This window comes from Mesocricetus auratus, unplaced genomic scaffold (assembly GCF_017639785.1).
Source record: "Mesocricetus auratus isolate SY011 unplaced genomic scaffold, BCM_Maur_2.0 Super-Scaffold_100031, whole genome shotgun sequence".
NCBI lineage: Eukaryota > Metazoa > Chordata > Mammalia > Rodentia > Cricetidae > Mesocricetus > Mesocricetus auratus.
Window position 1 is genome coordinate 17,567,007 of NW_024429212.1, and position 15,545 is coordinate 17,582,551.

Here is a 15,545-nt window from a genome sequence, read left to right on the forward strand (position 1 = left end):
CACAAGGTAACTTGTACCCATAGAAATGCCACTGGGACTGTCACAGACAAGTCCTCTCACATACACATCTGTTATAATCAAAGGGCTACCATGCCCTACAGGACTTGCATGTCTACCTAGGTCCCAGCTGGCATCATACTGATTTGATGACTTACATTCTAGTTAAAGAGGCCACACAGGCATGTGGCAAGTGGTCTGCCAACAAGATGATTCTTTGGGCTACTAACAGACCTCTAGAGGAAGATGAATTGGTCATCCATGAACTGTAGTCCAAAAGCCCTGTGGTGAAGCCCATCTACCTGTGATGGGAGCAGTTGAAATTACGTTTTAAATTCCCTGAATAATAATGCAAAGTTCTTGCTCTAATCCTGCTCAGTTCCAGGACAATCCAATGGGGTAGAGGAATCTCAGACTTGAAGCAGAAGGGGCTCTGAGTTCTGCATCTGTATGGATCCAATTTGACATGACTGCAGTCACAGTGAAGTGTCTGCCATGACACATGAACATGGTTGGCTTTCCCTGCACAGTTCCCCAGCAAATTACAAACAGAACAGATCAACAGAGTGATTTACAAGCAGACCCTGGTACCAGCAATGTGCCTGACTTCAACATTAACTTAAGATAAACCTGGGACATCCTAGTTTGATCAGTGTCATCCTAATTAATACATACTTGTATGCTTCAGACCCAAATTTTGGGGCCTGGGGGGGGGTCTTGCTGCCTTCTTTTATTGAGTTCCCAATAAACAGCACTGCAGTTATGGTTGTCTGCCTGCTTGCTGTGATTGTTCTCAAGCAGCGTTGCTCACTCCAAACTGCACCCTGACCATGGATGGCTAGCCCAAGGGGTAACATCAAGCCACCCGCCCCGCCCCATGGCTGTGTCTTGCCTACACAGCGACCAAGGCCTAACATTGCGCTCGCACCCATGCCAGCATTTTTTTTGTCATTCCTTAGAGAACGAGTGAAATCCAGCCATTAAAGCAAGTGTCTTAGTGTACATGACTCTGCAGCCCCTGGCAGGTGGATGTGTGCTGACCCTCCATGAATTCTAGTTATGAACTGAGATGAAGAAGGCCCTGGGAAAGACCCAATTCCAGAACTTTCCTGTAGCAAAGTGTTCAGAGAAGATAGTATCAATGCTGGCCACAGTGGTCTTTGCAGTCAGTTCTTGGTCAACTTCAAGATCCTCTAATCCATCATGGGTAAAAACTGAGGAACAAACAGGTTACCAGGTACCAAGTAGGAAGTACTTTCCAAGCCAGAGACTGCACCAGCCATCAGAAAATAGTTTAATTATGTACAGATGATTGGCAAACTGATCAGAATAGGGTGTGAATGCACCCCCAGATTTGAAGAAGTGACAGGAGAGCAGAGCCAGCGACATGTGCCATTCAAGAGGTAACAGTCACCAGACACCAAGTAAACCACAAACTGTGACAGCTGTGGAAGGAGTATAAATCAACACTTTTCCTCTGGGACAAGAAAAAGAAAAACAAACCAACAAATATCAGATCTGAGGAATGCTTTCTCTCCCAGCCATGGAATGGTATTTGTCCATGATGAATGCAGGATGGCTGGGAGTAGATGGTCCAGGCCCCTGGGGCCGTATCACCTGCCACACCTGCTGTGGTCCCATGTGTACATCAGTCAGGTCAGCAGCATTTGGGCTTCATGAGCAGCTCCTGCAGCCACAGCAATATCTGGCCTCAGAAGAGGGGCCTTGAGCCTTGATTCTCAAACTCAGACCACGCATCATTCAGCTCCATGAAGATCATCTTGGCATACTGCTCATATGGCTGCCCTGTGGCCTGTGGGCAGTAGAGGGAGAGCCAAACTGACCACTTGGCCTACTTTCCACTAGCCCCTTTCATGTGATACAGCCAGCAGGCAGAAGGCTCTTAGAGGATGAGAGGCAGAGACAACCCGATCATAGGCCCAGGGCCCAGAAGCCCAAGCCTAGTATCCTGCAACTGCCCCAGCAGACACCTACCTTATCCGGATGCACTACCAGAACTGCTCGGCGGTACTGCTTCTTCACCTGCTCTGGAGTCACCAGGTCAGCCATACTCACAGGTGTCCAGCGGCTTTCCCCATCCCACAGCACTGTGTGCAGTGTGGACAGAAGTGCACGGATGTTCCTCTCCTTGCCTTCAATCCATTCCAAAAGCTGCGGACACCAGTCAACACAGAACCTCATGAAGGAGCTGTAATTTAGGAGCCCTCCCTCCCTGCTGTGTGGAGTGTGGGGTGGGAAAATCAAGGTAAGCAGCAAAGCAAGTACTGAGGGATGTTCAGATGCTGGAGAGCGTGGGTTCATCATTTCAATGGTCCTGGTTGTGCAGGCTTGGGGAATGAGCTTCTGTGGAGGCCCCTTAAGAACATGGCTTAGTACCTCTCTGTTTATCCCTATAGAAGAGTAGGGAAGCCACGGCTTCGCCCTACTCTCCACCACCCAGAAGGACCCCCAACCTAGCCCTCTGTTCCATCACTGGGCCCACCCCAGACCATACAGACCAGGTGGGTCAAGCTAGAGCACCTTGTGGAGAGAAGGTACTCAGGACAGAGCTGAGACTCTTCAGTCAGAGGCAAAGACAAAACCCTAATCCCTCAGTACAGCCTCCTGATCCATGTACAAGGTTCAAAGAGGACAGCTGGGTCCCTTGTAACCTCTCAGGTAGTTCTTAAGGGAACGGCTACTCTATACCCTGAAGAACTGACCACCAAACAATCTTAAAGAAATGGATGCATTTAAGATCTACAGTGGAACAACCTAACCACTGTGCTATGCTGATTCCTTCTTATCCCACAGGTGAGTACTCCAGGGCAAAACCCAAACAAATTGCTGTCCTCAAAAGTCAAATAAGTAGGGTGGCGGTGGCAGCACACCAGTGTACACCTTTAATCCCAGCACTTGGGAGTCAGAGGCAGGTGGATCTTTGTGAGTTCCAGGACAACTAGAGCTGTTACACAGAGAAACCATGTCTTGAAACAAGCCAAATAAACCTTGGTTTGGATGGGTACTCTGGGATATGCCCTCTTGCCAGCTCAAGACTAAGGTCAAACATCACCAGAGTACCAGAAGCCCTATGTGGTGCCTGCATCCCTCACTGATCCCCAGTGCCCACGAGCAGCATTGTGAAATGCAAAAATTAAGTGTATATCAGATTGCCCAGGAGTGTGGCTACATGGGGGCCCTGGTTCTGCTCTATCCCAGGTGCTAGGTCCATATATAGCAAGTCTGTCTGGAAACACTGGACTTCACAGTATGGTCTGGGCCCTGGGGTATCCACCTTCAACTTCAATGGGTCTGTGTCCCTGGCAAGGTCCTGTTTCCGCATCTCTGCCATGGTCTTTGGTCCCTTCTTATCAGACTTGGAGAAGCCTTGATTAGGCAGCAGATCTTCAAAATCATTTTCTGAGACCTTTGGCTTTTGGGCTGGGGAAAAAAAAAAAGATACTTTTTATAAACACTCTGCCTTTTACTTTTTTCCCTGGGTATGATCTATCCTGATACCTGGATAGAAAAGAAAAGAAAAGAAAACAAAACATGGCTTCAGGGCCATCTGTTAAAGGCCACTGAGAATTGTGAGAAGGGCTAGGCCTACAGAGAGGCCTGAAGACACCAGCACACAAATCCAAATCTGCTTTCTTGATGTAACTTCAGCGAGCAACATAGTCTTAGCTGGCTCTGACGGGAGGAATAAAGTGCTCTATCCACAAACCTGTAGGTAGTTGTGTAAATCACCAGGCAGACACAGGACTTACCAAAGCTGGGCACACGGATACCTCTCTCCTCTCGAGCCCCGATCACACTGAAGTGAGACCTTGGCTGTTCAGAGGCTCTGGGGGCTGGCTTGGTCCATGAGGTTCCAGGGGCCATGGGACGACTTGTCTGCCAGGAGCTGCTGCTTTTGGTAGTGGAGGCTGATGTGGTAACAAAGGCCCCTGCAGGCAGGCCTAGGGAGACATCACAGGACACTTGTAAGTCACTTAGCCAAATTATGAGTTGCTTCTGAGGCTGAGTTTCTGGGACATGTGCTCACAAAATAAACTGCTGTCACTTAGATCTACCCAAAAAGTAAAAAAGTCCTGAGTAGCCAGGGAAACACAAGTGTTGTGTTGCTCAAGCACTTTCTGAATCAAGACTAGATGCTAGGATATGATACATGCACCTCTACAGGGGCTTGGTATCCCCATCTGCTGAATAGTCTAGGGGACTATTCCATTGTGTGAACATTTCCTCACAAAGCTTCTCAAATGTGTGAAATAACTGAACTCAGAGAAGTTGCAAGACTCACGTTAAGTCTAGAGTACCGTCACATAATATCCTCAGCCATGAAGTTATCCTGTGATGGTTGTTGTTACTTTGTCAATATCTAAAATCACCCAGGAGATGATAATGTGGGGAATTAATTGCCCTTCCTCACCCAGATACAGGGTAGCCCTGGTTGGCCTCAAATTCAAAGACCTGCCTGCCTCTGCCTCCCAAGTGCTGGGATTAAAGACATGCACTACCACGCCCATCATGGAGGATTATCTTAATGATATTAATTGATGTGGGAAAATCCATCTCAGTTGTGGGTAAGATCCTCCATGGGCAGGGGATTCTGGGCTGTATGGAATAGAGAAGGTAAGCTAAGTATTAGCATGCATACATTCATCTTTCTCTGTTTTTGACTGTAAATGTGGTGTGATCAGCTGATTCAAATTCCTGATGCCTTTTTTATTGCCAAGGAATATTTCACAGTATAAAAGGGGCTGCTGCTTGTTTAACCTTCTTCCACAAAAGAACATCTATTTAGAGTTTATTCCCTTGGCTATTACAAACACTTCTTCTCTGAACACTTGTTTGATTTTTGTAGAATTATAAGCTCATTTCTCTGGGATAAACACTTGGGTCCTATGATGTCTACATGTTTACTTTTTAAAGAAACAGACCAGGAGTGGCTGTATCATTTCACATTCTTACAAGTGTGTATATATATATATATATATATACACACACAAAATAAACCCAGTTTCTATCATCCTTGGTGATGTGTGGCTGCTGCCTAAATCTTATAGTAGCTGATGACTCAACAGTGTCTCATATGCTTATTGGCTTGCCAGAATTACTGCTGATGGGGGTTCCTCTTCTTATTTCTCTGCCAGATTACCCTTTGTTTTTCCATTCCAGTTATATATCCTATAAGAGTTCTTTGTCAAATAGTTTTTGATATGTTTTCTTCCCACAGTTTGCTTAGTCTTTCCACAGTTCAAAGTCTCAGGTCTGTGCTCTCCTCTGCTGGTGAAGCTGCTCTGAAATAGGCTGTGAGGCTCAGTATATAGCCAAGCCTCCTCCTCTTGCCTGCATAAGTCCAATGGCTCCAGCTCCATCTGTTAAAACTTTCACACCATTGACTTCCCTGGGTGGACACCTGGATGCTCTCTTCCAATCTATGTACTAGTGCCTGGCAGCTTGCCAACACCAGTCTTGATTTCTGTGGCCAGAAAGTGCACCTCAAAGTCAGGGTGGAGCTTCTCTCCTGCACCCAATTACAAGCCCCAATCACTCCAGGCGATCTGCTTTCCCAAATAAATGTGACGATGAATTTGGCTAGTCTACAAAAATCTTTGTAGAAAGCACATTAGACCTACAGATCAATTGATACAAGGCAAAGGAGCACCTTTGCTGAGCCAGTCTTGTGATCTACAAACATTTGGTCTCTATCAATCTCAACTGCCATGTTTGTATTGTAGTTCCACCACACTGGCACTAGGTGTTTCCTTATGTTTGTAGTTAAAGGCTCTTCTGTTGCTGTTTTGAGACAGCATCTCATGTTGTCAAGTTTGAACTCCTGATCCTCCAACCCCAGCTTCCCGAGTGCTGGGATTACAGCTATAAATCAGCCTCTACCTCTGACTGGTCTGAAAGCTTTTGCAAATATCAACTATACACAGTGTCATATAGTTGTATAATTTTGGTCTCCTTGAGCTGTTCTAGGAACCTAACTGCAACAGACTACATACAATTCTATGATCTTAGGTATTGTGTGTTCTAAGCCTTGTAGATATCCTCTGGTCTGACAGTCAATTATGCTACCTACAAATAGGAACAATTTAACTTTTTTTCCTTCTATCATATGCAATTTCCACTTCTTTTTCTTGCCTCAAGTTGGTAGCTGGGTCTCCCAGTAAGTAGAATGTTAATGGGACAACCGTCTTGCTCCTGAGTTCAAGAGTCCTTCCCAGTTGTCATTTTTGATACAGCTTGTGTGCCTGCACTAAAGACACACTCATCATTTGCAGCTGTGCTTTTTTGTTTTTTGGATATTTTTGTTATTGCTTGTTTGTTGTTTTTTTGAGACTGGGTTTCTCTGTATATCAAACAGCCTTGGCTGTCCTGGAACTCACTCTGTAGATCAGCTGGCCTTGAACCCAGAGATCTGCCTGTCTCTGCCTCCTGAGTTCTGGGATCAAAGGTGTGCACCACCACCTCTTAGCTGCTGCTGGGTTCTAACAATCACCCTTTCAGAAGCACTGGTAAGAGCATGTCATTGTTCATTGGCTGATAAACATAGAAGATGCCTGGAAAGGCAAATCAGACTCGTGCTCCCTGAATATGCCCCACTTGGTGGGAGTTGCTGCTCTTTAATCTTTTGAAAAATTCTGTGCCCTAATGTTCTAAGGGTCTATGTCTATTCTTTTTTTTTTTTTTTTTTTTTTTTTTGGTTTTTCGAGACAGGGTTTCTCTGTGGCTTTGGATGCTGTCCTGGAACTAGCTCTTGTAGAACAGGCTGGCCTCGAACTCACAGAGATCCGCCTGCCTCTGCCTCCCGAGTGCTGGGATTAAAGGCGTGCGCCACCACCGCCCGGCTCTATGTCTATTCTTCAGGGGATTAGCTTGAAACTTTCTTTCCTGAATTGTCTGATTTGGCATTTGTACTTTGGAAAGTCAGTTTTCTCTCTTCTAAGATTTCTAAGAGATTATGTGGAATTGGTCATATAAACATTTGGTTAAATTCTCCAGTGAACTGACCAGAGCCTGGGGATTTCCCTTTTCTGAGGAATTTATTATGAAATAGTACAACGTGAAATGAGCCTCTTGGCACATAGGGCTGGCCCCTCATTACCTTGGAGGCTAGAGCTGAGATCACTGAGATCAGCAAATGGGTCTAGGTTCTGAGACTTGGTTTGGCTGGAGTGGGGACCTGGAGGGGCTGGGTGACTTCCAGAAGAGAAGAGGGTACCTGGAAAAAGGATAAAGGCCATTAGACTTGCACAGCATAGGATGAAACAGTCTTCCAAAGTCCCTGATCTTCCCTTTCAGTACTAAAGGCCCTACTCAAGGTTTGGTAATTCTCTGAGAGGAACACACAGCACACACCTGGCAGAGTGACTGCTTCCAGCATCCACACTGCTACTCATGGAAACCACTGAACATTTGTTACTAAGAACCAGAAAATGTCCTCATTGTTCTGACTTCATAGTACCACTTGCTATATCCTATCTACAATGTGACTGTCCTTTAAGATATAATAATGTAAATTTGAGACTAGCCTAAGCATAAAATCTTTTTTTTTTTTTTTTTTTTTTTTTTTGGTTTTTCCGAGACAGGGTTTCTCTGTATTGTTTTGGAGGCTATCGGTCCAGCCTGGCCTCGAACTCACAGAGATCCGCCTGTCTCTGCCTCCCGAGTGCTGGGATTAAAGGCGTGCGCCACCACCGCCCGGCAGCATAAAATCTTGAAATAATTATTGTTCACTACTCTAACCCTAACCCTAACCAGTCATTAAAAATGATGGCTATGGAGATGGATAGATGGCTTGGCGGTTAAGAGTGGTTGCTGAAGCCGGGTGGTGGTGGCGCATGCCTTTAATCCCAGCACTCGGGAGGCAGAGGCAGGCAGATCCTTGTGAGTTCGAGGCTGGGCTGGACCGACAGCCTCCAAAACAATACAGAAAAAAAAAAGAGTGGTTGCTGAATAAAGATATATGGATAAAAGGGTTTATGGCATAATTCATTGTGTCACACTACAGCTTCCATGACAAGATTTTTTTTCTCTTAAATTTTATTTTAATTTAGAGAGGGAGATTGCAAGGGCAGAGGGTGGATATGAAGATACGGAGAGATGGATGGGATTGAGATGCATGATGTGAAAGACACAAAGAATAAATAAAAAGGAAGTTAAAAAAAAAAAGAGTGCCGGGCGTTGGTGGCGCACGCCTTTAATCCCAGCACTCGGGAGGCAGAGGCAGGTGGGTCTCTGTGAGTTCGAGGCCAGCCTGGTCTACAAGAGCTAGTTCCAGGACAGCCTCCAAAACCACAGAGAAACCCTGTCTCGAAAAACCAAAAACCAAAAACCAACCAACCAACCAACCAAACAAACAAACAAAAAACAAAAAACAGAGTGCTTGCTGTTCAATCATGAGGACCCAAGTTCAGATTCTAGTATCCATGTAATAATATTTGCATCCATAAATAATCTCTAAAAAATGAGTTATCTATATATAAAGAACAGGCAGATATCTGTTGAGTTTGAGGCCAACGTGGTCTAGTGAGCTCCTGGACAGCCAGAGCTACATAGTAAGATCCTATCTCCAAACAAAACAAAACTATTGTGGCTCATCAGGTAAACATGCTTGCTATGTAAGCCTGATGACCTAAGACTGATCCCTCTGAAAAAGCTGGAGGCAGATATGTGCATCTGTAACCCTGGCACTTGGTGACATGGGAAGCAAAGTCAGCAGAATTGCTTAGAAGCTTGCATGCCAGCTGGTGCAGAAGTGAGAGACCGTGCCTCAACAAAGTGGAAAGGAATGATTCCAAAAAGTTGTTTTCTGACCTCCAAATGTGTACCATGGATGCAGATGTGCCACAGTATTCACACACAAGCACACACATAATAATCTTTAAAAATGAGCTGGCTAGATGGCATAGTCGGTAAAGGCACTTGCTGCAAAGCCTAATGTCCTGAGTTCAATCCCTGGGGCCTGGACAGTGGAAGCAGAAAATGGAGTTACCCAAGATGTCTTCTGACCTTTGCATGCCTTCCTTGACAGGCACACTGCCTCCCACATCCCCCTAAAAATAAACCCGATGTAAAAAACTTTCTAAAAATTAAATTAGAAAAATTTTAAAAGAAAAAGGAATTTCCAATGTGAAAAGGGAATAAAGAACATGAAATAATCCTGCATAAAACAAAAACAAAAAGCCCACAACCAAAAGCATACAAAATAATAGTCAACCTCATTTGTAATAAATAAATACAAACTAAAAGCACCTACAAGGGTTACCAAGTAAAGACACTTGTTGCCAATCCTAATGACCTGCATTTGATCCCTGGAATTCACATGACAGGAGAGACCTGAGTCCCACAGATTATCCGTTGGTTTCCACAAATGCATCCTGACACAAGCACCAACTCATACATGCATCAAAATAAATGTACAACTTAAAAAAAATTTTACTAAGCCACGTTGGTGGCACACACCTTTAATCCCAGCACTCGGGAGGCAGAGGCAGGCGGTTCTCTGTGAGTTCCAGACCAGCCTGGTCTACAAGAGCTAGTTCCAGGACAGCCTCCAAAGCCCCAAAGCCACAGAAAAACCCTGTCTTGAAAAACCAAAAAAACAAAAACCAAAACAAAAAAAAACCCAAAAAACCCCAAACAAACAAAAAACAAACAAACAAAAAAACCAACCAAACAAACAAAAACAAAACAAAACAAAAAGTTAAAAAAATAGGAATTCTTGTTCCTGAGCAAATCAATTGAGGAAACAGTATTCATAGGGGAGATGTGTGTCAAAGACTTTGCAAACAGGATCAGAATGTGCAAGCAAGATAGAACTGTAAGTAAGCAAAAAGCTCAGATGGATATTCACGAACATGAACTACTTCCTGTAATCCATGTTACCAACAGGGCATATGCCAGTAGCAATAGCACACATGTGACAGCCTTTCTGAGGGCCCTTCAGAGGACACAGAAAAACATGAAAATACAACATGGGCAATCAAATAGGGCAATCATTTATACACAGGCAAGGAATTATGTTCCAAAAAAATATTTGCCTTCATGAAAAAGGAACAGCATGGAAGAATAGGACAAGATACTGATGCCACTCAACAAAAGCAGAAGCAGAACACAGAATGTCTGTGTTCCCATTGAACAAATAACAGAACTCTGTAGTCACCAAATTTTGGGCCGACTAGAATGTAGTAAGCAAGCCCTCTTTTCAAGATGACATGAAGACACTCCATGGCCACAGCTCTGTAATCACTTTGAGAGCCCAGCTAACAGTGGGGCTGGTAGTCATACCTTCTGGTGCTGGCATGGAGGCTGACCCAGGCACAGCAGGCTCAGCCCAGGTGTCCCATCCTCCTAGCAGATCTGGGTGGCTTGATGAAGCTATCACCTTGGGCTCTGCAGAGAGATCCCCTGGAAGGAACCAGAGAAAAGCAAGGTTTGGTGTTTGTGCCTTCTCACTTCACATGATGCTTGGAAACCTCTCTCATCCCCAGGCATGAATGAGCAGAAGGCAACTTGCGGGCCCAGCATACAACTCAAGGGACCAGTAAGGCTCGGCAGCTGAGGCCATGCTTTGCTCAGTCATCATCATACATGGTTTCTTTCCTGACAACCACGAGGATGTAGCAGATAGCCACTAATCTGACCAACAGAGGTCAGCAGACAACATCTGCACAGGGCAGTGATGACAACACTTGTATGCCGCCTTTTTCTCTAAACCTACCATACACAGCCCATGATGGGTAAGGGACTCAGTCATATTCAGGAACTCCATGGAATCTAAAGCTAGTTCTTGTGTCCTCTGCTGGTCATGTACCCACCCCAGCATGGCACAGTCATATATGTCATTTCCTACTGATAAGCCATTAAGGGCAGTCAGCTGTCCTCCTGAGCATACCCCATACCCCAGATCATCAACTCTCTGCTAGGAAAAAGAACCAAGCTTTCTCTCCAAGATATGACTATAGTGACACCCGGGCCTCTCCTTTCCCAGCCCCCAACTTCTGTTTAAATGGGCCATGTCTGCTGCTCCAACATGCACACACCAGTCTTTATACATCCTATTGCCTCTTCCTAAAGTTGGACTGGTCTGCTCCCTAATTTGTCATTCCTACCTCCTGGTCCTCTCACTCCTGGAAACTTCTGGCAGGAGTAGCTGTTCTAGTCATAACCACAATCCCAGAGCCAGAGAAATGCCCACTAGCAGGGCCTGTAAACAGCAGTGGCACCTGTTCCAGATTTGAGGAGACAGCTTAAGGAGACGAGGAAAAGACACCAACGTGTTTTACCAGGCCTTGAGAAGCCCTAGACTTTGGGAAAGTCACTAAGAGGTATGTTAGGCCTAGCACATCCGAGCTGCATCAGCCAGAAGGCACTAAACCCACTGCTCTCCCTAACCCTATCCCCAGGGGCCTGCAGGAATTAGGAGCTCCTAAGGTCCTTCCAAGCATAAGCTTGTGGCTTCTATGTAATATTCATCATGGCCATACTCACCCAGGTTCAGGAAGGTAGTGCTGCAGGATGGGGGTGGGGCACTGTGGGTGGATGGGAAGGCAGTTGAGGAAGCTACAGAGTCAGGGTTTAGAAACTCTCCAAAAAGGTCAGGCCTGGAGCAGGGCTGGGTGTCCGAGCTGGATGACAGTAGGAGCTGGTCAAATGGGTCCACTAGGAGACAGAGCCAGGGCAGGGACAAGCATTATACCTTAGCCCACATCCTGGGAGCCCTGCTGCCCTGCCCTCAGGCCTCCACTTTCCTCAGCAATATGGACTCAAAACCATGAGCAGCCCACCCAGGTATTCATGGAACTCCCAATGCCCCACAGCTCAGGACTGTTCCAAGGACACAGAATCACCCCTGAAGCCAAAACTGGCAGTCTTGGCTTGTGAGTAGGAATTGATGCAGCCACATGCAGTTTCTCCAGTAGATAATTTCCTCCCTCCAGATGTCAACATAACAGTGATGATCCTTTTTCTACATGGCAGGAATGGTCAACCCTTACTCATTACTATGAGGCCAATTTTATGCATAACTGAAATGCATACCAGGGTCAGGGACTCTTCCTTTTTGGGTGCTTTGCACCCCAAGAAGAGAAACTGGGCTTTCCAGAAGCAGAGGAGCCTCACCACCGAGCAGGTCACCAGGAGGCCCCACTTGAGTGGCATCAGATGGTTCAAGAAGGCAGCTCAACAAGTCAGTGTTGCTGGAGGGGACCCTACAAGCCTGCAAGGGGGCAGCAGGCCCTGAGTCACCCTCAGAGTGTAGGCCCAGGAGATCGACACCCTCTTCCTGGTGTGCAGGCTCCTGTGGGGCAGCATGCATGCCCACATCAAATATTAAGTCTTGCTGTCTGGTCCCAGCTGCCAGCCTCGGTGTGTCTTCTCCAGATCCTGGCTCCCTCTCCTCACTAGGGAATGGAGGCTCCTCTTCATCTGACACTTCACTTCCATCTCTTTCTGCAACCAGGACAGACTGACTCTCCTTAGGAGAGGTATTATCTGCACCAGTCTCTGATTCTTTTTCCTCTGTGGAAAGAAAACCATCGGCTGATTGATGCACATGCTGGGGTAGCTATAAGAGGGCAGAATAAGCTGATATAACCAGAAGCCTCAGCAGGGCCCAGGATGCAACCACACAGCCAATACTGGGATCCTCATGCCCACCCCAGTGGCCAACCTTGGGCCTCAGAGCACTTCTTGAGGTTTAACATTCACAGATCACCTTGGAGCCATAATACTGGCTTCTATCCAACAACAAAGAAGCCAAGGTTCTAGGATTTTTCTCCCAGGCCCTCCCCGAGCCCAACCTCAAACAGGTCCACCTGCTAGCCTCTCCATCTCTATGGAGTCTTGGTAAACCATAACCTATCAGGGGACATACCATAGCACTTCTTGGGGAAATATCCTTTGCTGAGTGAGTGGCAGTGGTATACTCTGGGATATATCACGGAGGTGAATGGTCAAGGTGAAGACCCTAGGTGTTTAGTTGTAACAACTAGGCTATGAGACATGAAGAAGGGACTAAGAAGCCCAGTAGAAACTGGAGGCAGTAAGAAATAAAGTAACTTTCAGATGGAGATATTATCAACCACCATGGTTCAGTTTATCCTTCTACTGAAGCACCTCTTCTGTTCCTTATGAACCTCTGGGCCTGTTAATAAGACTATATATATAGGTACTTGGTCAGCAAATGACTTTAAGTCAATAACGAAATGAAGTTGATGCCTCAGGCTTAGTGTGTGTGCCTGTGTGTGTGTGCATGCATGTGTGCGTGCATGCATGTGTGTGTGTGTGTGTGTACTTCTATCTTGAAAGAACATATAAACTGTTTTTAATTTATATGCCAAGCAACAGAGCTAAGCGTGTAGCTAAGCTGTAGAGGATTTGTCTGACATGATGAGGCCTATGGTTTGATCTTCAGACACAATTCCTCCACAACAGGCCAGTGTGTTAAGATCTGCAGTCTCTCTAAGGAGACCTCAACTCTGCTTGTCCCCATGAAGTTCACTCTAAGTATCTGACCAGAGAATACAGTCCTTGCAGAATGCTGCGACTGTGTGGTTAATAGAGCCTGATGCCAGAAATTAGTGGTGACAAGTGAGTTCAGGAGTATGTGACAGACTGGACCCCATGGAAGGATGAAGGATTAGCTATGCCCTATGCCTACCCTGCCAATCCAGCGTGTGAAGAAAGTGGTTGGTGTCCGTGCTGCTGCTCTGCGTTGAGTCCGACTCTGTGATCTCAGCCTCCGGAGACCCTGCCTCAGCGTCATACTGAGCTGTGGAGCCTGGCTGCCGGGGTAGCTCTGGCTTCCCTGCCAGGAAAGGGCTGGCATCAGGCTACCTGTGCCAGGCACAACACCGGACAAGACACAGCCAGAGCAACAGGGCAGGTAGGCCATAGGGACACCTGTACCAGTTCCTTGAAAACAAGGTCTGGCTGCAAGTAGATGCCAACCATCCCTCTATTCAGATGCTGTGCCACATCCATGAACATACGCAGCACACTCACAGAATATACGACACATATACACACACATGCAAACATATATATTCCTTTCAAGAATACTTAATTATCCACAGATTAAAAATACAATATGTACAAATCCAGATCACAGAGAGCTATAGGCAGCAGATCAAACCCAACCTGCTAAGGCACACTCCATTTTTTGGTAGGAACTGGGCTGACATAAACAGAGGAGATACCTATACTTAGTGGAGAGTCATGCCCAAACCACAGGTCTTAAAGTAAGATGTCCCACCCTCAATGTGGCATTGAAATTGAACATGCCCTGAGCATATGACCTGAGTATGGTCATATGGTACAAACCTAACTTTGGAGGAAATCCTTCCCAGTCATAGTTTCAGGTTGACCCCAAAGGTAGACCAGGCTCATGTACTCAGAGAGCAAAAGCCCCTCACTTTAGAGCAGTGGTTCTCAACCTTTCTAATGCTTCAACCCTTTAATATAGTTCCTCATGTTGTAGTGACTCCCAAACATAAAATTATTTTTGTTGCAACTTCATAATTGTAATTTTGCTACTGTTATGAATTGCAATGTAAATATTTCTGGAGACAAAGGTTTGCTGGAGGGGTCAAGACCCACAGGTCAAGAACAACTGTTCTAGAGTTTGTTTTTGCAGAGCAAGAGAACAGACTTCCCTGCTGGGCCCATGTGAGGCCTAGGTATTTCGTGTGGCTTATGAACTATGAAAGGCCTCAGGATCATAGTGTCATGTGTTCTCCCTTCCCCACCATGGCTGTCTTTATCCAACAACGAGTTTCTGCTACCTTCTGTAGCACCTAGATAAGCACAGAGCAGGTAGGGATACCCAAGCCAAGGGGAAGGGTACCTCTTCCTATACATCTTTCCTAGAATGTAAGTCCCGAGCAAATACACTGAGAGCCAAGGCACATCTTACCAAACTTAGACAGGATGTCCTGCTGCTCTTCCCTGCTGGAAAAGAGGATCTTGGGGTTTAGGCCCCTCAGGCTGCTATTCTCCCAAGGTGGAGCTTCTCGGCTGGGCCTGTCTCTAGGTTCCACCTCCACCTCCAGGTTCACCTGGAACAGATCTGGGTACTTCTCCTGAATGTCACAGGCGTCCAGGTCATACCTACAGGCACCGAGAGGGAATGAGTGAGTGTGGTCAGGGTGTCTCAGAAGTTCTTCAGCATCCACAGAAAGGATAAAAGACTGCTGCTGAGGCAGAGGTAGCAGAAACCATCCCTACTGTGGGACGTGGGCACTTAGAGCAGGGCTGATGCACCCAGGATCACTGCCCAGCTCCCCTAGTGTCAGGGCAGGGTTTCCCTGACTGTTAATGTGGCAGACTACTGAGCTAGACTTCTGTGTTCCCCCAAGTCTATGGGAGGCTAGGTGCTCTGAGTGACCACAGGACAGCTGCCATGGCATGACTCCTATATCCAGCTTGGCAAAAAATCCCAACTAGATAATCATAAACCAAGACTTCTGGGGTTGTTATTAGAAGTAGGAACAAGACTTGCTGAAGGTTCAGGGAAGCAACCTGGGCTGTGAGAG

At 46.2% G+C, this 15,545-nt stretch overlaps 1 protein-coding gene across 5 annotated transcripts in view; it reads right to left on the minus strand.

The window, feature by feature from the left end:
* Positions 1–1,268: 1,268 nt before the first annotated feature.
* Positions 1,269–15,545, minus strand: part of Gak (cyclin G associated kinase) — a 55,697-nt gene continuing 41,420 nt past the window's right edge. For 3 of the 5 annotated variants that reach the window (XM_005077410.4, XM_021231428.2, XM_021231427.2), the window contains 10 exons: positions 14,927–15,120; positions 13,673–13,819; positions 12,052–12,531; positions 11,503–11,673; positions 10,300–10,419; positions 7,115–7,231; positions 3,768–3,959; positions 3,293–3,438; positions 1,993–2,169; positions 1,269–1,810 (listed from right to left, as the gene is read on the minus strand). In XM_005077410.4, the coding sequence (XP_005077467.1) occupies positions 1,709–1,810; positions 1,993–2,169; positions 3,293–3,438; positions 3,768–3,959; positions 7,115–7,231; positions 10,300–10,419; positions 11,503–11,673; positions 12,052–12,531; positions 13,673–13,819; positions 14,927–15,120 (1,846 nt within the window). In that variant the 3' untranslated portion in view covers positions 1,269–1,708. The remainder of the gene's footprint in view (positions 1,811–1,992; positions 2,170–3,292; positions 3,439–3,767; positions 3,960–7,114; positions 7,232–10,299; positions 10,420–11,502; positions 11,674–12,051; positions 12,532–13,672; positions 13,820–14,926; positions 15,121–15,545) is intronic. The other 2 variants (XM_013118613.3, XM_013118614.3) reach the window with 2 other exon arrangements.